Here is a 21230-nt window from a genome sequence, read left to right on the forward strand (position 1 = left end):
TCCAATTGCCTTTCTTTTGGGAGCTCCGGTTTCCTTCCACAGTCCAAAGACACGAATGTTACATATTATATTTAAATGAATATTTTGAAGATTGTATATTTTTGTTACAGAATAAATGGCTGCATTGTTGCTTCGAAGTATATATGGATTATTTTTATACAGTATACACATACAGGTGTTGTGGCTATGGTGCATAGCACTACTCTACCACTAGGGGCAGTGTGTTATGAACTGTTCATATAGGAAAATGACAATAGTGGAACGAGTGAATGTAGTGCTTGCAAACCGCCAATTTGTTGTCGAACAGCAGTTTTATTTGAATATACGGCACATCAATATCCAAGACCTGCTTGCGCAGTTTTTTTTGTTTTTTTTTGTTGCATTTTATAGAATATTCTTTATTTTTCTTTCGCGCATTTCAAATATCTGGAATTAAATGTCATTTTGCATTTTTACATTATCTTTACAGAAGAAGAAAATAACTCGCTTTTATGCGTCTGTTCCTGTGCTGTAAAGTAGATTTGAATGAAAATGGGCAGAAGGAAAGTTGAACAGGAAACTCCGGTGAGAAGGTCCTCCCGCCTTAGGGATATCCCGCCCGATAAGGTGTGTAATAATATTTAAAGAAAAATGGTATTGGGTTACGTAGGATCAGACAGACTATGCGTAGGGCCAATTTTTTTTTATGATAAGGCGAGGTGATGCAAAGTGTAGCATGAACAGGAACATCGCTTAACCGTGCAGGACTGCTATCGGAAGCAAGATAATCTGCCTTGATACACTGTCTCGGAAGTTGCCATTTTATACGTTAATTAGCAAGACGACGTTTGATTGAAACAGAAGCAAGTGAACCGACATATCAGCCTCAGTAAGTACCAAATAACCACTGCATTCAAAAAGAAGACGATCAGTTATAGCGGTGTTAAGTGTTTTATATTGGCTGTTATCTACATTTTCGTAAAGGGGAGCATTTAGTAAAGAGTTAACTTTTATATCGTAGCCGTTTTGAAACTTGCCGCCTTAGAGTTCTTTGCATGCTTTTTTTCTATGAATTTCACTGAAATGAAATCGTATGATGTCTGTTGATTTTCTTCTGCTAATTATTAATATTTTTCATTGGTATTACCAAAGTGTTTTCCATTCAGGCATTCACACATCTTTACATTTTTCATGTTGACAATTTTATAAATAAATACCGATAACCAGATAAACAGTTGTACGTATTTTTCAATTTAAAGGAACGAAATAACACTAAACAGTTTCAATTAATTTACCGAGAACAATGCCAGTTTTGAGATGTGTCCCAGGGGACTGCCTAAAAAATAACTATTGGAATGCGATTTTTAGAAGTTTTCTAAAAAAAAGTTACAGATTTCGGACGTTTTTCTTTGTAAACTGTGATTATTAAGCAGGTTGGATCATTTTGCTTGGTAATGTATTAGCGCTTTGAGTAGTGAGTAAAGCGCAATATAAATGTAATGAATTATTATTGTTACTATTTGGTAAACCTCAGCGAGCAAAGAATAAAAATATTTAATTTTATTGACAAACCCATGAAGGTAGTACTGCATTTTAAGTTATTTAAACAGCTGTAGAAAGACTCATGTAACAAATATGGATTCATACTGTACATTTTTCCGGGATCTTCCACATAGATACCATTAGACATTTCTCAGTGCATATTAATGCATAACAGTTAATTCTGACACAAGGTAAAGATATATATATATATTTCTGAATTAAAGATTATATGCGTATAACAGGATATTGAAAAAAACTTATCTTATACAGACAGGTATTATGGAACCCAGTCAACAATCAGAATCCAGGACAGATGACTGGATCGGACCTCACCTACGGAAAAGTATAAAAGCTTATAGAAATCCCACATCAGCACCAGAACCTACATCAGAACCAGAACCCAACAGCAAACCTACTAAGGAAAAGGTAGGTGCTAAATAAAATATTATACTTGTTTTGTACATCAAAAAAGACCTTGGATTTTTTTGTGACTTGGAAGCACATCTTAAATTCTAAATCCATCTTTAATTTTCTGACTGTGTTTTGTAAACTGGGACAGGGAGCCAATCCAAGCATCACAGTTTGTACCAAATGTTGCTGGCGTACTTGTCCTTTGCAAAACACACTTATTTATACCAGGCCAATTCAGAGTTGCTAGTTTACTCAATATATTTGTTTTAGAAACAGGGCAAGAATTTACAGTATTCATAGAAAACTATATACTGTGCGAATATAAAAATGTGCCTATAAACAGGACCCTGTTTTTCAGAAGTAGTCTAATTGTATTTTGTTTATCGGATTAGATCAATTCTCGAAAATGGGTTGTTCAAAGGATAAAAGAATTCTGAAATTTGCTTTGATCACACAATCCAGTCTTGGTTTTAATCTGGATCAAACCTTCATTAAGTGTTGTTGTTCAAAACTTTTTTGAAACTCTTTTGTTCAAAAGATAAAAGAATTCTGAATTTTGCTTTGATCACACAATCCAGTCTTGGTTTTAATTTGGATCGAACATTCATGAGTGGTGGTTGTTCAAAACATTTTAGTAGGACTGATCCCAGCAAAAGTGTGGATTCACTGAGGATTTCAGGGAAAAATGTAATAAAATTTCAAAATTGGTCAAATAATACAACATACACTATCTATCGTGAAGTACATATAAATTTAAGTTAGAGTTTGCTCTTGATTTGTTTAACTATCACAGTGATAAAGTAGACATTAGGCTACCTATCAAGGCTTTCAGAATTGTAACGTTAAAAAGAAGGTTTTGTCCCAATAATATAGACCCACAAATTGCTGTCAATATCAAACAAAAGTAATAATTGTATATTTAATTTTAACTATCCTACTTCAAGGGAAGCACAGTGACACAGTGGTAGCGCTGCTGTCTCACAGTAAGGATACCAGGGTTTGCATCTCAGTTCCTCCCTATGCGAAGAACCCGGGACGCATGTCATAGCAGATAGGGATGTTGCACCTGGTAGTGATGTTATGCAGGACAATACAGGCAAGTATTATGTTAAAGTATGCAAAGTACCTCTTCAGAACACCATTCAAGCACCCAGTTGCACATCTTGTTTTGCAGTGAACAGTGTTGAAGTGTGTCTGCTCAGGTGTGTTTGCTGCAAGAAAAGGGGTCATCAGCCGTGGTAGGGGTGGGTAGGCACTATGTCCTAATATTATGGCATCTGGTCGGTGTTTTTTGAAGATGTCTATATAGAGCGCTCTCCCTCAGAATATGCACAACATGGATAAACTCGAGGTCATTTTATCAATCGGTTTGTGATGATGAGGTCAGCATTGCCCACAAGCCGGAAGCTGATGCTGTGCCTCCCCTTTTGGTCAACATATTCCCACTGTTTCTCATGAGGTGCTTGTATATGTACTTGAGTGGAGTCAATAACCCCAATAGTACTGGGCATGTTCTCAAAAAGAAAAAAAACTTATGCTTGGACTGGGCAATTTGTTCATCCTTTGAAATGTATCAAATCGATTGACCAAACTGGCCAATATAATTGATACATTTTCCACCACATCACTCACAATTGATTGGTCTACTCCTATATTCTCAGCGATAACCTGGAAGAAAGTCCCAGATGAAAAGAAGCACAGGTCAGTGAGGCCCTGTTCTTGATGTTTTGGCCTGACAAGGTCTGCTGTATACTTAATACCAGCATTCCCTAAGCGAAACCAAGCATTCAGTTCCTCAGTGGTGTTTTGTTCCAGTGGTTTTGTATGCTCACCGTATATTATACCCTTTGACAGTGTCCACTCCTATGTATGATTTATTTCAGAAATTAAATCAAATCCTGTTTATTCTTCTATAATTTCAAAGAAGAATCAAAAGATCAAAGATGGATAATTCAACTAGCTGTAAATATATTAAGATAATGCCAGCTGAGAAGAATTAGAATAGCAATGTAAGCAGTTTACATAGATTCCAGAAAAAAAATCGTATTGGGTCATTATTATTAGGAAAGTCCTCCTGGGCACTATATAATGTTTAGGTTAACATCTACTAATGGCTCACATCCATTCAAAAATTAAAATGGCATTACAGAGTAGAAGGCTATCTCTCCACAACATTCATTTTAAAATACCGTAAGCTCTCAACCTAAGAGAAAAATAAAGAAAGAGCCTGGATTGGAGTTACACCTGATAATACTTTCTTCATGTAGTTATGATTCTTCTTAAAATATTTAGATTTGACTGTATAGTAGTAATACAATTATATGTCTAAGTAGGAGATTTCATGAATTTAAGGTGGTACTAATTACCATTACATTGTGCTGAAATGTATTTTTTAGCTGATGACCCAACTGTATAGTTTTTGTTATGTTATTTCCTGTTTCAGAGTTTTGGGTTCATAATTGTACATACTGTCATATTAAACCTGAATGAATAAGTGAACATTTCACTACATGAAATGAGAGTAAATCTGTCACATTATCTGGTCACAAAATAAGGTTCAAGATAGTGGAGACTTTTTATTAGAATTTGAGGTAGGGGAAAGATACATCATTCAAAACATACTTTCCAATTTGAGAGTAAAATTACTTCTTTTAATGCAGGGTTAGCAAAATGAGTTCTTGAGACAGTGACAATAGGTTTTCATTCTATTGATTTGTTTATGTTAATGGAATTTGACATTTATTTAGAATTCAGCTTTTCTGTCAGTAGTTTCAGAAAAACTGGTAATAGTATGGAATTTATAAGGGTGCAACTTAAAAAGATAGCATTTAGTCTATTCTGATTTAATGTATCCTTTTTAGTTTTTTTATTTGACTTGCTCATTGAAATTATTTGCTTTTGTATTCTTTCTTATGCAAATGGTAAATGACAACTAGGTTAAATAACAAGGCAGCTGAAAATATTGCATTACTACTAGCATTTTCACTTATGTGTTTTTATTTTAAAGTAAATGGCTGAAGGAAATTTTTACAAACAATTTAGAGAAAAATATGGTCATAGATGCAAACCTGCGCAGTGTTCTAATGACATTTTATTGATTTTCTTAAAGAAGTAAAATTTATGTAGTTAGGGGTTTCAGACAGAAAAGAATGCGAACAGGGAAAACCCTCTGTAAATTAATTTGTAGCCCATCTTTTAAAGTCATGCTTCAGTTGGAAAGCAGCAGTAATCTCTATGTTTAACTAGAGGTAATTATAATGAAAATATCATTCCTTTCATTTATTGGGCTCCAGGTTTAATTGTTTCTTTTCTACTATCTCTGTCTTAAGGGTTTATTTCCTGCGCAGATGTACATTCAACCTTGACACTTTAAAATAATTCTAATTATTTTTTAATAAATGAGCTTCTTAGACCATAGATAATATACAGTAACAAAGAATATGTGTGGTAGTCAATCAATAATCATGTTCACAATAATTTGTAATTTATGGAAGAATAAAGAAAGTGGGACTGGAATGAAACATGTTTTATTAACAAAATATATTGAGCACCACCGTTATTGCATACATTTCTGGAAAAGGAATAAACATATGTTTTAGAGACCATTTAATCTTGTTTACAGGGATCACAAAGTAAACTGGGAAATATACAACACAAAAGACAAGAATCAACTTTTATTCAAAAGAGACAGAATCCTGTGAAAACCTGTGGTCCTTGCAGCCCAGCCCTGTAGGATAACCTGATCTATAATCTACTCATTAGAACAGTAGTGTATTCACTCCATGACTTAATGTACAATTTGTAGCCAAAGTAACCCTGCTGTAATATTTTAAAGGCAGTCATTTCTAATTAACAACATCTCAAAATACATCCACAGTGCAAACAATTTCTTACCTTGCCATTCCGGTATTTCACACTCAAGCTGACATGCTATTCCACTGATTACAATTATTCGCACCCTCGTTCTAGTTGAGAAAAATGGCCTGTTAATAGTGAAATTCCTTACTGTGGCCATTGGCAAACTAAGGTGTACAATGATTCACTTTATTACAAAAAAATCGTAAGGCCCCAAATGGAGTCAATATTATGGCACATTAAGTATTTAATTCTTGTGTGTGTTGTTATTGGTGTTTTGGCATCACACCTATACCCACATTTCAGATAAATAGAAGTGCACTTCCACAGCAAATAATCAGAATAATGTTTCGCAAAACCTTATTCTATAATGGTGATGTTACCTAAATTTTATACTTTAGTAATTTTATTTTCTTTTACAATTTTGGTACCCCTTATGGTAGTGCATGTGTTCTTTAGATATAAGAACTACCCTGAACATTCTGTGTCCAATACCTGGTTATGCAACCAAGCAGACTTCTTTTTATGTTTGCTGAACCAAATATTTTGATAGTTTGTTGACAAGTTTGAAGGTCTAAATCTTTTTTCTTTTTTTTTTTTTACATTATTCTTAAAGGAAATACCTGATGAAGATCCAAAGGAGATTGCTCCAGCCAAGGTGCATTCAACAAAAATTCCTACTTACCATGGGTCAACAGTGAAAATTCCCCTTCCAATGCAGATAACAGCAGCAGAACCAAGAGTTATGCTAGGATTTAGGGTTCCTATGAAATTAGACAGAAGGGAAATCACACCAGAGACAACCAGATCAGACAGCCCCATCTCAGATCAAGGGGCCACACTGAAAGGAACTGACGATGTACAGGAAAAACTTGTTTCTCCACCTGCAGAAACTGTAAAACATATTCCAATCCAATCAGTCTTGGAAGAAAAAGTCAAAGCTGAAATTACTAAGCCTGACACAGAAATCTTACAACCACGTACTAAACAGGACAGATTGCCTAGAGGAAAATTTGCTAAGGTAAGTGCAGAAATTCAACAACACAAACTTAGATTTGTGATGATCAGCATTGATTCATTGTGTGCTTGTGTCAACATGTTGTTTGCAACATTTTTCCTTTGTATAAAAATAACATTGGTTTAGTATTAATAATTTTTAGCCTAACAAAATAAAGAAAAGCACTGTAGAAAATCATTTTAAAATGCTTCTGCCAACTAAAACATTAAGCTAAGATAGGAGGTATCTGCACATTTTGTGAATTTTATTAGCTGTTAAAATATTAGTTTAACTCAAATTTTAATAAAATTTCACAGTCAAGGAATTCCATTTTTTATTGTTTATTAGTTTTTCATTATTTTGTACATGAGAACATAGCATTTATAATGAAACTTGGCAGTCTATGATTTAATAATTCAGATAAAATTGCAAAATGTACACTTAGTATATTCAAAGCCAATTCCATTTTGCAATGAAAACCTATGTGAAGTTTTACAGGTTAACACATTAACTTTAAAGTGATATATTTGAGGTTAAAAAGATTGTAATGGAGCTTGTTTTTTCACACACATTGTTTTGATATAGGAAAATGAGTATGCTTTATTTTGCTCAAATAAGCTCTGAATTTTTAATATAATGGTATCTACGAATCTGACATTTGCAAAAAGATATTACTGGGCTGATACTTATCAGTTTGTGTAGTTTTGCCATGCTTACAATTATTGACCCTAATTTAATTGTGGTGTCTATTATGTGCAATTTACACATTCTCTTATTTGCATGGGTTTTTTCCATGGACTCCAATAGCATGAGATGGAATTGGCAAAGTTTCACAAGGGAGTTAGTGTGTTCTGTAGTGGTCTAGGATGCTGTCCAGTACAACTTCTTACCTAGACATAAGAGCTGCCATTGTTACATCAGAATTCAACTCTCTGCAAACCATACTTGAGAAAAGCAGGTTCATAATATGAATTAATTTAAAATATTGTATGCTAGGCTGTCCTAAATTAGGTGTTTTCTATTTTTTTTTTCTTTGAACTCTGTTAACTGTCTTAAGGAACAAAATTGGTTTGGCATAAATTGTGGCTTCAGGGCAGATATATATTTAGTTAATACTAATGCCATTGTTGCATTTGTTTGCATCTTGCTCTCCAGTATCTGGACAAAGATCCATGCAGATATGGGAGGAACATCTAAACTGTGTAAAGAGAGCTATATTTATACAATTGTTGATCCAAAATGTAATAGGAGAATTACATCTAGAACTCCTGTATGATTCAGGGGTGTTATGTAAGATTATTTAACTATAGATTTCCTTTGAGAAAATTAAATATTCCTTGTCTCTTTTATATAAGGAAAAAACCCAATATACAGTATTCCTGTTTTTAAAAGACTTTTACAATATATATTGAAAAAGACCTCCATTTTAAATAAATGTTTAGTATTACTTTGTTTTATTGTTTCCGATGGTATTGTTAGAATAGAAAAACAGAATGAAGCTTAACATTGCTACAGGAAGAATAGAAGAAATAGCAATAAGGCCAAGAATGACATGTCTATTGTACTGTATATTGTACTAATGCTTGCTATATATATCCTAAGTTTCTTCAGTTGAAGGTTTAAGTTATAACTGTTAGAGTTCTCATTTAGCTTTTACATGATAATTATGTGATGCTTCCTGAAGATTGTTTTTTATTTGCTTGTTTTTCTTTTTTTTTGTTTATATAATTACAGCCAAACACTATAATGACTCTGAAAAACTTAAAACCCGTGACTACAGGACACACAAAAAAGAGGGTAAAACATAATGTCTTTCTGGAAGTATAAATGTTGTGTAACTCTTTTAAATAGCATTAAAATAGTAATCCAATTGTCCTTTCTTCAACACAATAGTACATTCAATAATTTCCAATGAGTAAAAGTGGAAATCAATGTGTATTAATTTCTTTTCAGTACTTGTCATTTTTGTGGCTATTCCTTCTACCAATACTTGCAGTGATTTTGTGGTATTACGAAATTCCAAGATCTGGCAAAGCCCTCCTTCAAGAGATGTCATTTGTCTCGGACCCATCCATTTTTGTAGGCATGTTTATGGGTCCAGAAGAGCTTTGTGAATCTGACTGCAGGTAAGTGTCTTAGATGTGAATTGCTGTATTAGCGGGGATGCAAATACTTGAATTAAGGAGTTGAAAAAAAGACCAATATGTACACTACATTGTTTTGGGGTGAATTTATGGATCCTGGACAGTTTTCTCTTTTGTTAGCCTTTCAGTCTATTTACCTATCTATTCATGCTAATTTCCTCATGTGTTGTTGAACATGTATAATTTATTACTTTTGTAAAACTGAAATAGGCAGATGATCAGATCTTTTAGAATTTTATTTAAAAAATAAATGTGTAAAACATTGATTTGCTTTGGTTGAATGGGCAGTCCAGAATAATAACCGTGTGTACTACTGCATATTTACATCTTTTTGCAAACCTGATTAAATGTTTCACTAACCGAATATGCATATACTGTATGGAAACCAGGAGTTCTTTGTACATGCATTTGGGCAAGTGCTTGTTCAGTTGACCATTTAGTTTGAGTAAGGGAGAAGAGCAACAAGAAGTGTTTGAAGCATATTGCTTTTTAAGAACTAAGCAATTGCCATTGGCATCAGAACCATAGCCATATGATCCTTATCTCTTAATTCAAGTTAATGCCATTACAGGAAGAACTTGTCAATGACAGTATCTCACTTGAATACAAGCAAACAAAAAAAGTCTCTCTTGAATGCTGAAGTAAGCTGCTCAAAAAGTTTTTGAATGTTTGAACTGAACTTGAAATTCTTTTAGTAGCACCTGAGCAACTCTGGCCACTGCAGTTGTGAAAATATTTTTATTCATTCACATTTCCCTCAGAAAACAACTGTGACATATTTATGTTGACAAATGAATTTTACTACTGTATTGAAAAGCAATCATGAAGAGGGCCCTCCATTTACTTTTCTAATTTTTAGACTTTTTTTTTCAAATGGTTCATCTACAATGTAAGCTATGTAAAACCATCATGTTAGTGGAGGTCTAAGCAATTGCCATGATTGTCTGATGGTTAAGACTGCTCGTTTATAGATGAATATGTTTTAAGGTTTCTTTCATTTAATAACTGTTTATATACTGTACTCTAGAATTTGAATGCAACTTTTTTCTGTTTCCTTCATTTAATAACTGTTCATATACAGTACTGTATAATTATAATGCAACTTTTTTCTGTTTGTATTTATTTATTATGTCGATATTTTATACTTTTGTCCAACACTGTGGAAGTATAATGTGAAAAATATCTTTGTTTAACAAGCAGGTTCAGAAATAAATGAACATTCATAATTTTTTTATACCTTTAATGCATTAGGAACGATAAATTTCAATTAACTGTAATTTATAAGAGTAAAATTATTGTTAATTTATTTTTATCTGTAATGGTATTAGTTTACTAACAAAAGCTACCTTTACAAACATCTTGGTTTGGATTTTAAAGATTGTGACTACTTAAACACATAAAATATATTCTTTAAAACTCTTAATTATTCCTTGTTAGCTTTCAGCTGGTTGAGAGCATACCTACTGGGCTTGAATACCCAGAAGGTAGTCCTCTGTATCCATCCATATTTCAAGCATGGAAGCATCTTTTAAATGAAGCTAATGGCAGCGTGGATATTGCAGCTTTTTACTTTACATTAAGAGATACAGAATTGGAAAACTTAGATCCTTCAGCTGATCAGGTATTTTTAATGTGTGACTCACTGATATACATTAAATTGATATACATTCAATTTATCAGTCTATAAAGTAACCAGTAAGTGTATTTTTACTCTGTGGTATATCTTTTATGAGGTACAATTTGTCTGTATTTTCACATCAACTTTTTTATAGTATAACATATAAATCTATATGAATATTAAGTAATTTACTACAGCTAAGACTAGTGATTACATTACATTAAAACACATATCTGATTCAGCATTTAGTGACCAGCAATCCCAAAATGAAGAATACTGGGTTGCCAACTTAAATGTTAGTGAAAAATATTTGGTTTCAGAAATGTATATAGGAATATTGCCATACATAATATTATAAAAATACCTGAAAAAGTTGTTAGCTATGATTAACACTTTTGAATAACATCTCCTATAATTTTCTTATAACTCACTTTGTTGTTTTTCAAAGAGTGTATTTAACTCCATTATACTGTATATGTTTAAAATGTTTTAATGATTGCTCTTTTCAAAGGGCAGGCAGATCTTTGAAGCACTCTCTCAGCTGCAGCCTCGGGGAATAAAGCTAAGCATAGCAGTCAACAGTCCACAGTCTTCAGACCAAGACACCACAACTCTTTCTGATACAGGTGAGAACTATTTATTTCTGTTTTTTACCTTATTTATTCAAAATGTGCTTAGAGCTATTCTCCACATTTTTCTTAAATCATTCTCCAAATCAAACAAAGATGTATAAAAATAATGTTTGTCCCATTATTACTAAGAAATGCTGCTAATTTCTGCAGTCATTCCTTTATGAAACATTATTCTACCCTTTTATAATGCATTGTGCCTTCTGAAAGCACAATGCTCAGTAGCTGTCCAGTCACATAGCCCTCTGCATCATTAAAGTATTATTGTTTCGTAATATTAAAAAAAAAAAAAAAATTAAAATACCATCCTGACCTGCCTGAAGCATTTGTCTTGTGGCTGACCCTGGATGCTACAATATTTTTTAACACATTAATGCAATGGGTGGTAGTAGTCCTTGTATGGTAGCCCATTCGGGATACCCACAGGGGTGCTTGTGAGTTGGAGTCTGGGAGTACAGGTTTTTCAGGGTCCCTGGGTACCGATAGAGGAGGACCTCCCTACTTTCTTTATGGCCCAGAACAGGAAGACATGGCATAGCACAGGAAGCATTCCCAGGTCCGGCTTAAATGGAGCCCGTAGCCTCACATTAATGAGTCAAGAGTTGGGAGACCCTGAATGGAGGGCGGAAGGAGGAAGAATTGTTTATTTTTGTCATTGTGCAACTGGTTTTCGGAAAACTAATTGTTGGATTTGCTCTGAGGTTTAATAAATACCTTTTATTTAAACCTACGAGTGTGTCAGATATTACTGTGTATAGGGTTTATATAAATATGAATGGAACTGAAGGTCTGTGATATGGTTTGCGTATTTGTAGCTTTAAATCCACAAAAGGAGAAAATGAATTGTGTATCTTAAAACAGTTTCTTTTTTTCCTAAGCTTTAGATTCCTACCAGGAATCATCATCAGAGGAACGTGATTAGACTTACAAGAATTCAAGGCAATATATAGCAAATAAGGAGGGGAGGGTAGGTGGACGTGAGAGGGGGATTGATGAGGTGGTGTTTACAGGGTGTTGGTTATAAAGTCTTATTTATTATTTGCATGGTCAGTTTTAAGATATGTGATTCATTTTCTCCCTTTGTGGATTTCCAGCTACATATATAATATGCATATAAAATGCAAACTTTGTAGTATGATATAAAGAATCAATATGCAGTTTTAAATACACCAAAATATGAAGTACACAGAAAAAGGCCTTAATTCGTTTTGTCGCCAGCTGCATTTCTAGGGTTGCTGTTGTTGTTTTTAACAATAATAATAATGTCTCATGCAATCAACTTATCTTTTCTTCAGGTGCTGAGGTGCGTAACGTAGATTTAAAGGTGCTGACTGGTGGAATCATTCACACAAAGTTGTGGGTTGTGGACAAAAAACATGTTTATGTTGGCAGTGCGAATATGGACTGGCGATCTCTAACACAGGCAAGAATATATTGACACTAGCTAGTGTTTCTAAGTAGGAACTAGTTTGATACAAACTGTAAACCATAGCTTATATTGTATTTTGCTGGTGTAGACTCTAAACTGTTGAAAAAGAGGATATTTGGTAATTATTTTTGGAGCTATGCATAATAATGCTGCCAAGTTGTTATCTAATAATTACATTGCTCTTAGCAGTTCCTTGAAATAAGGCACAAGTAGCCAGGGTGACAGAGGAACTGTATAGAAAAAAATAAAATGACGAAACTACGAGGGACTTCAGAAGGTTTCCCCACTTTTTTTTGACTATATTTGTTAAGAATTTCAAAAACAGATTACATCACTTTTCTACATAGTTACCTTCATTTGCGATGCAATTTTCCCAGCGTTGTACCAACTACTACTCCTCCCTCCTTCACCATTTCCAACAAAAATATAAAAGTGCGGAAACTTTTTGAATGCCCCTCGTAGAATTGTACTGTACATGGTAATCTATTAAGAATCAGCTTACTTGACATATAGAAAAGATATGTTTTGTATTTGGTCAGCTCTACACATTCACTTTTATGTGTGAATAGCATAGCTGAATGCTATCTAGATGACCTATATAGGTTACAATGCTAAGAAAAGCATTTTTTTTTACTTTTGTTACTTTTCACAATAAAATTTAGTTGGGTATCTTATGAGGGCGAACCACTATATATATATATATATATATATATATATATATATATATATATATATATATATATATATATATATATAAATAAATCAAGTTTTACATGACTTGTACCCTTATTTTTACCCCTTTAGAATGGCTATTTAAATTACCAATAACATAAGTTCAGTAAAGTGTTTAGGCTTTTAGTGCTATGCATTGTATCAAAAAATCCTATTCTGAAACCACCAAAGTGATGCAGAGACACCTATCTCTGGGTTTGTTTGTTGTATGGAGAAAAAGCAAAATACTAGGTTTTTAGCCTCTTTAGAGAACAAGTTTTATTTCTGTTTTTCCCCTATGGGTTCTCTTCTTAATTTCTCTAATTTTTTTTTACTTTGGGAAACACACAGGAACAAGTCATTCGAGCCATCAAAATAATATCTAAGAACACATTTTGCATGTTGTCGGCAGGGCATGATCAGTCTCTTAAGTGTATTTTGCAATTGCAGAGAGAGAGTAAACATGGTATTAGGACTTCTAGTCAACTCTCCTGGCCTCTTCTGTGTCCCAATATATTTCCTTGTAACAAAACCATATATAAAACACCCTTAAAACAATAGATTAACCCGCTAGAACATATTTCCTCCTCAGCAGAAATACTTTTTGTATTGAATAGTGGGTTAAAACAGATTGTAACATCCTACATAGAAACAAGACATTCAAATATGGACCATTTAGTTAAAGAAAAAGCAATCAAGAGCATAAGTTAAGACTAGTGATGTTTTCCAAGTTTTTAGCTAGGAAGCACATTTATAAAAACATGCTGCTAAAATGGTCATATTCTTTACTAAGTATGCCTTCAGTTATTATTTTATCCTGTACATTGCCTGGCACTTTGCATGGTTTTATGATAAACATTGCTCATCATTTATGTTTCCTATAAATGTTTGTCTTCCTACCAGGTAAAGGAATTAGGTGCCACAGTTTATAATTGCAGCTGTTTGGCCCAAGATATGGAGAAGATTTTCCAGATGTACTTTTATCTGGGAAAGAAAGATCACTTCATTCCAGCGCTCTGGCCTACTGAATATACTGCAGATTCCAGTAAAGAGTACCCTCTTAGCCTTAAGCTTAATGGTGTTCCATCAAAAGTATACTTATCGGTAAGCATCCAATAGGCTGAGATGTTATGAAAGATAAAAGATAAACTATTTAATGTTTAATAATTTTTATAATGTAATCCCCCTTTTTGTGTGCAGTCTGGCAATTATTTTCAGTCAAATCCAATATAACATGATATGAATCTGTTATATTGACCCTTTTTGCATTGATTGAGACTTAGAAGGTGAAAAATGAACAAATATGTTGGCCTAATTAAAAATATGAAAGACATAGGAAGAGAAACCCACAGAGAACAAGGAATATAATGTAGAAATTATTCAAATAAACACAATGTTCATATTGTACCACTGAATTAAATTACTCACCTGTTTTTCTGCCCCAGAGTGCCCCTCCTTCTCTCTGTGGAGATGGTCGCACTGATGACTTGACTGCAATTATTGATGTCATCCAAGATGCTCAGAAATTCATCTACATTTCTGTCATGGACTATTTACCAATGTCTGAATATAGTACACCCAAAAGGTATTACAGTATGTGTGTTTATATACCCTAGTTATTTCAATATTGAAAATATTGATTAAAGTACTGTCTCATTTCTTTATTTTAACAAGGATTATAGAAGAAAAAGAAACTTTATACTCTTGATATTTTAGTTGAGCTTGTCATACAAATTAGTGTGATTAGCATGTTGGCAAAGAAAATATAAATGTATCTATGATGGCATGACAGCTAATTGTACACAAAAGGGCTACAAATATTATATACATCACCAGTCATAGTTTCATAAAAACAATACATATTGTATAATTTGGTTAGGTTAAATACCACTATTTAGTTAACTTATCTAATTCCATAAGCGGCATATCAGGATCAGTTAAATAGAACTTTCCTAAGTAGCTAATTACTCTGGTTTATTTAATTTAATTATGTCTTTCGACTGTAGAATGCATATGCAAGTGAGATGGCAGTGTGTTGGAAGCACACAATCATCACCTCAGCTTATAAATGTAAGAAGGTGCAGTCTACTTTGGACAAGTAAACAGTTACTTTTTTAACAGCTAACTGTGGTGTTTGCACTTTATTAATATGAATGATTCACTCTAATTTACAGAATGACAATACATTAATAATCAACTGCATTGATTTAAAGCTATTGTTATGTACAGAAAATGTACTACAATTCCGTTATTTATCATAGAACTAACCCTAATATATACATTGAGACAACTGTCTTGCAGCTAGTGAACTTGTTGCATCTTTTGCATTTGAGGAGCTTCAGCTATAAACATATTATCTTTTAAAATAGTTATAAACGTAGCCAGTAAACAAATCTTGATTTGAGTGAACTAGAAACATAACTGTAAACCTAATAGTATACAGAGTTTGACAGATGGTCAGGGCCATTATCCTGCCAGGATGCTGGCTTGGTGGAAGGACCAAGGGAGAGACTGTATTTAAGACATTATCTTCCCTGAGACATTAGAGGACAACCCCCTGGGTTGCTACAGCACCACAGAGCCCTGCAGGGAGTTGTAGTTTGGAGCAGCCCTGTTGGGCTCCTACGGTGCTGCAGGCTGATGATGCAGGTGCAGCTGAGTCCTTAGAGGAATCGCTTCCAACACACCCCATAAGTGCAGCCACAAGAATGGTCAAGAAACACCAAGAGCACTTCCGGGTGCACTATAAAAGAAGCTGCCTCACCACCAGTCAAAAGCCAGAGTCGGGAGGTGGAAGACAAAGCTTGCGGGAGTAGGAGTGGAGATAAAGAGAAAGAAAGAGGAAGAAAAGGATTGTGTTATATATATTTGGTGTTTTGTACTGTGCTGTGTAGTGGGGAGCAAAGGAAAAATGCTTCCCCACTTAAATAAAGATGTGTTGTCTGACAAGCCTTGTGTCTGTGGCGGGGTTTGGGGAGCAGTACACCCCCGGTGGACCACAAGAATAATAACATAACCATTCAAGATAATAGTATTAATGTGCATGTGCTGTGGGTGGGATGTGAGAGGATCCCTTTGGGCTTTCTTGCACAGTCATGTCATGTGTGGTCTCCAGGGAGTGTTACAGCTCCTCAAAATCTTAACACAATAGACTTGGACACAAGTTCTCATGAAGTAAACAGGTTTATTGTGTGAAACTCTTATAAGTAATAGTTTTCTACACCACATCCACAGCTCTGTTTCTCTGCTGCTCTCTGTCTCCTTCTCCTCCACTCCTTTCGCAAACTTTGCCCTTCTCCTCTCGAGCTGAGGCAGGCTTCTGCTTTTATCCAAAATTCAGAAGTATTTCCAGTTTACTGAAACTAGTTTGTGAGTACATCTGGGTGAGGCGGGAGCCAACAAAGCAGGGCTCACAAATCACTTCAGTGACTTCACAGAACCCAACAGGGTTGAGCCAATGAACTTCAGTTCCCAACATTCCAAGTGGGAATCTGTGGTGGTACCGAAATCCATGAGAGCTGCCACCTAGAGTTCCTCTGCAAATTGTCTTCCTTTTTTCTTCCACGGTATAGACTTACTGGCCAGGTAAGGATCTCAGTAAAGTTCTGGCCGGGATGTCTGTCCTTGTGGGGTATCCCTGGCAAATGATATAATATTGATCAGGGGCTATATTACATATGATGCACAAAAGAATTGTCCTGTATATAGTCAAAAAAAAAAAAGATAAGGGGCTGGGAGCAATAGATCACTCCCTCCTGACACAACTGTGTTGCTCCTGGCTGGTCCTGAATCAGAGGACATCCCTTCTGCCTGTACTTCTGTCTCACTTTTTGCTTCTAGTGAAGCAACACCTACTCACAGCCACAGTGCCTGGCACTGGCACTCAATGTGTATAGAGTGCTTGCTAACCATTGACCTTTGCATCTTCCTTGAAGTTGGCCAAGCTTTCTCTGTCCTTTTGATACCTGGCTGAAGACAACAAACATAATCCTGTCTCTTTTTCCATTCAAGGACACCGCCTCTTCTTTAATCATTCATTTACCCGATTGGTTAGTGCTGCTGTTTGGCTCAATAATTGCTTCTGCTTTGTCCTTTGTTTGCATAAAGCATGCTCTCACTACATCCATAAGCTAACACAGTACATCATCCTTGTACTAATGAAATCAGTGAAAGTGTTTTTGTGATTTTGGGGTATTTAGTTTTTCTATTGTAATGAAGGTTTTTACCCTTAAATAATAATATATTGAAATGTCCTTTCTTAGTGGATGCCTGCTGCCCTAAATGTACCATCTTGCTAAATTTCAGCTTTTGGTAACTAGTACAGTATTTTGTTTCAGAAGTGTGTGAGTCAGTCAACTTTGAGAGAGAGAGGGATTATAGAGGAGCAGGTTTCTGGCAAGTGGTTAGTACTGCTGGCCCTGCATTCCCAGAAATTGGCTGTGACCACCAGGGAGCACACCAACTTGCCAAACCCGACACACATAGACACCAGGCATACGTTCAGCAGCCCACATGAGTTTCATTCAGATGGGAACAATTCCCAAACTGTTTCCCATAGCAATACAAAAGCACCAATAATAAAAGCAACACTTTCTTTCTGTTCTTCATTTCTCTCCTTCCGCCCCCAGCTCTGGCCCCTTGAGTAGTGGCAGGCAGCTCCTTTTAAGTAATCCCCCGGAAGTACTTCCAGGTGACGCTTGTCCCAGGAACACTTATAGGTAAGGCTGGAGCCCCATGAAGTAGGGGTCCCCATTCCCTGCAGCACCCCCTGTTATCACCCACGCCCCTCAACAGGGCTGAGACACAGAACTCCAATTTCTATGATGCTCTGTGAGAAACTGTGGAGCTGCCATCTAGTACTCTAGGGGGGATAATGCCTTATGCATGCTCTCTTCCACCGTCCTTTCAATACGGAGGTGTCCCTGCTGGGTGAGGGCACCAGCCTTCCCTCATATTGCTTAAGTAGGTTATGAAAATGGGCAGTTTATAAAGGAGGACTAGAAAATTTTAGCTAGTGCAGATCCCGGAAAGTGAGAGTGGAAAAAAACCTGCAGAAGCAGTTTCTTTATTTATGCCAGTTAAAGTGGAGATACAAATACTAAAGACACGAAGATAAATGTAAAAATGTTTCTTGGTAGACTATTCAGTAAAGGCAGTAAGCAATACATTTCCAAAATAGCTTAGTGATTAATTTGTTATAAACAATTGTGAAGTTTTTAGTTTACAGTTACAGTGACACAGTTACAAACATCAGTGGATTTTGCAGGTTTATTCCAGTCTTAAACATCAAGTACAAGAACCTCAGGGTAATTTTGTCATTTAGTACTTTGAATCAACATTTTATCTATTAAGTAATATTGAATATGCATTGAGTAAGCTATACTCTGTGTATATTCATAGTCATATATTATTGAATGTTGAATTAATGATTTCCACAATCTTTATGTTTGTATTAGGTTTCAATAACGTGTATAAAATGAATCATTTTTAAATATTACAAAGAAAAGTTATGTTCTAATGTAATAAACTTAAGTTATAGCGTAATGAAAATTGCATAATTAGATCTGGACCACCCTATATATCTTTGTATTGCATTTCAGGTTCTGGCCAACCATTGACACTCAGCTTAGAGTTGCTGCTTGTGAGAAAAGAGTACAAGTGCGTTTGCTAGTGAGCTGCTGGGAGCATTCATATCCTCCAATGTTTGTCTTCCTTGAGTCCTTGGATGTTCTAAAACAGAAACCACTGGAATGCAAAATAGAAGTGGTGGGTCTAATTTATCCAGTCTATATTTATAGAAATGTTTTATATACAGTATATATGTGAATGGTACTTGTATATTCTTTAAATAATGGTATAAATGTAACAGCAAACTTAAATAAATATACAACATATATACTATGTATATATAGTCACTCTTTCTTCAAGGAACTGCCTTAGAACCTTTTCGTGAGTCGATCTTACTAAGTATCAGTCTCACATCCCAAATTGCTACCTGTAAAATTTTAAAATACAGTAAAGTACCAAAGGTAAGACAATCCTCAGTTTTTATTTGCTATATGCATACTGGACTTTGTTTAAGTTTTGGGCATGGATCAGTAAAAAGTAAGCATCTTTGACTGAAACTGTATATTATGTGAACTCATGGTATTTACAAATTTCTGCTTTTGCCAGAAAATATTCCATGTTGGCCCTAATCCTGGCCAAAGGAAGATTCCCTTTACCAGAGTGAATCATGCCAAGTACATGGTGACTGACAGAGTAGCTTACATAGGTAAGCCAATTTGTTCCATAAAATGTATTTAGATACTGCTGCTTTAATCATGGTTAACAATGGTTTAAAAGTTTATAGCTTCTAATTCTTATTGGATACTGCCATATTTCTGTTACATTTTGGTCATAAAGGATACAATTCTTTTGTCATTCATCAGGAACCTCTAACTGGTCCGAGAGTTACTTCACTCAAACAGCTGGAGTTGGAATTGTGATAAACCAGACAGATGCTAGTGTGACTGAAGACCAGACCACTGTGCAAAACCAACTAGAGGCTGTTTTCCTTAGGGACTGGAATTCTAATCATGCTGTTTTCTTGGAAAAGGAGCACAGTAAAAAATGTCATGTTCATCATAATTAAACAATTATTGCTAAATAGTAACAGTGTGAAATCTTAGAAAATGTAATTCTATCGTGCACCAAAGTCTCTTGCATTTTTCACTGCTGTTTAGAAATACATAGTTCTCCACCTACAGGGCTTCATATGTGACTTTGCTTTCATTATCTAGTAATCTCAGTGCCAATACATGCTTCAAATGAAATTCTTTACAGAAAATGTTTCTTTTATACATTTTATTTAGTGTTGGTAGTTACATCAATGTGAAGAATACAAAATATACATAACTTCTAAAGTTAAAAACTACAGCTAGAGTCAAAATACATGTAGTAGTCTTTATATCACTTTTCATATGTGTCATTTGCTTGGTGCTTCATGGAATAATTATTTGAGTCCTCTTTGCTTATTTTTAACATTTATCATTGCGACCACTTTTGTGGGTTTTTTCTTTTTACTTCTATGGCTCAGGAACTTTGATTAGCATCTCAGGAATATTGATTTGTGCCAATTCTATTTTAAAATGGTTTATCTTGAAAGTTAAAGATATACAGGTGGAATCCAGTTATAACGAAACTCACAGAACCATAAAAATATGTGTTGCCGGCGATTCGTTGTGTCTAACAGCAGCGACGCAAGGACAGCTGCGTAGCGTCTGGTAAACAGTAAACCAAGGAAGGGCAAAGAACAGTAATTGGTTGTCCTCGGCAAGATCAGGGTTACCGCGTACCATACCTGTCGCCTAATGTTTAGAACATTTAACACTGGGCTTTGATCTGGTCTTCCTCAGACTCTACTGATCTGTCTTCTCCAGACCGCGCCTGCCACAGCAGTGATTACGAGCCGGTGTTCCAGTTCTAATCTGAAGATGTTAGCTAAAGCAGAACGATTACCTATGCCGCGGCTCCCAACAGCTCCTATTCTGAATGAAGTCTTGAGACCACCTTCCTTTTCTATACAGTAATAAAGTACGTCTTTTCCTTGAAAACTTGGACTCACCTTCCTGTCTCTTGTGCAACTGTGTGACCCAAATTTGACAATACCTGTATAAAAAACAACGCACCTTAAACTGCAAAAATATTTTATTTGAAAATGAGACGTTAGATATAATTTTTGATATATAGAATTACAGTATGTAAATATAGAATGACTGCGGTGGGCTGGCGCCCTGCCCGGGGTTTGTTTCCTGCCTTGCGCCCTGTGTTGGCTGAGATTGGTTCCAGCAGACCCCCGTGACCATGTAGTTAGGATATAGCGGGTTGGATAATGGATGGAATTTATAATGAAAACGAGACTTTTGATGTATTT

At 35.1% G+C, this 21230-nt stretch overlaps 1 protein-coding gene across 2 annotated transcripts; it reads left to right on the forward strand.

Annotated features, from left to right (window-relative positions):
- Positions 1–245: 245 nt before the first annotated feature.
- On the forward strand, positions 246–20964 carry pld7 (phospholipase D family, member 7). 2 transcript variants are annotated; one of them, XM_039760696.1, is made up of 13 exons: positions 246–606; positions 1792–1947; positions 6404–6808; positions 8519–8581; positions 8738–8910; positions 10366–10549; positions 11058–11172; positions 12471–12598; positions 14219–14419; positions 14761–14900; positions 18916–19081; positions 19490–19589; positions 19747–20964. In XM_039760696.1, the coding sequence occupies exons 1-13, from the start codon at positions 526–528 to the stop codon at positions 19947–19949; spliced, it is 2115 nt and encodes a 704-aa protein (XP_039616630.1). In that variant the 5' UTR covers positions 246–525; the 3' UTR covers positions 19950–20964. The 2 variants fall into 2 exon arrangements, with proteins under 2 accessions (XP_039616630.1, XP_039616631.1); XM_039760697.1 differs by lacking the exon at positions 246–606 and adding an exon at positions 632–868.
- Positions 20965–21230: the final 266 nt, after the last annotated feature.

Source organism: Polypterus senegalus, chromosome 8 (assembly GCF_016835505.1).
Source record: "Polypterus senegalus isolate Bchr_013 chromosome 8, ASM1683550v1, whole genome shotgun sequence".
Lineage (NCBI taxonomy): Eukaryota > Metazoa > Chordata > Cladistia > Polypteriformes > Polypteridae > Polypterus > Polypterus senegalus.

Excerpts from the sequence above, each read along its gene's own strand:
- pld7 (XM_039760696.1), top strand. The coding sequence starts at position 526 with ATGAAAATGGGCAGAAGGAAAGTTGAACAGGAAACTCCGGTGAGAAGG. Across the intron at positions 1,948-6,403 it reads GCAAACCTACTAAGGAAAAG|GAAATACCTGATGAAGATCC; the intron begins GTAGGTGCTAAA and ends TTATTCTTAAAG. Across the intron at positions 12,599-14,218 it reads ACTGGCGATCTCTAACACAG|GTAAAGGAATTAGGTGCCAC; the intron begins GCAAGAATATAT and ends TCTTCCTACCAG.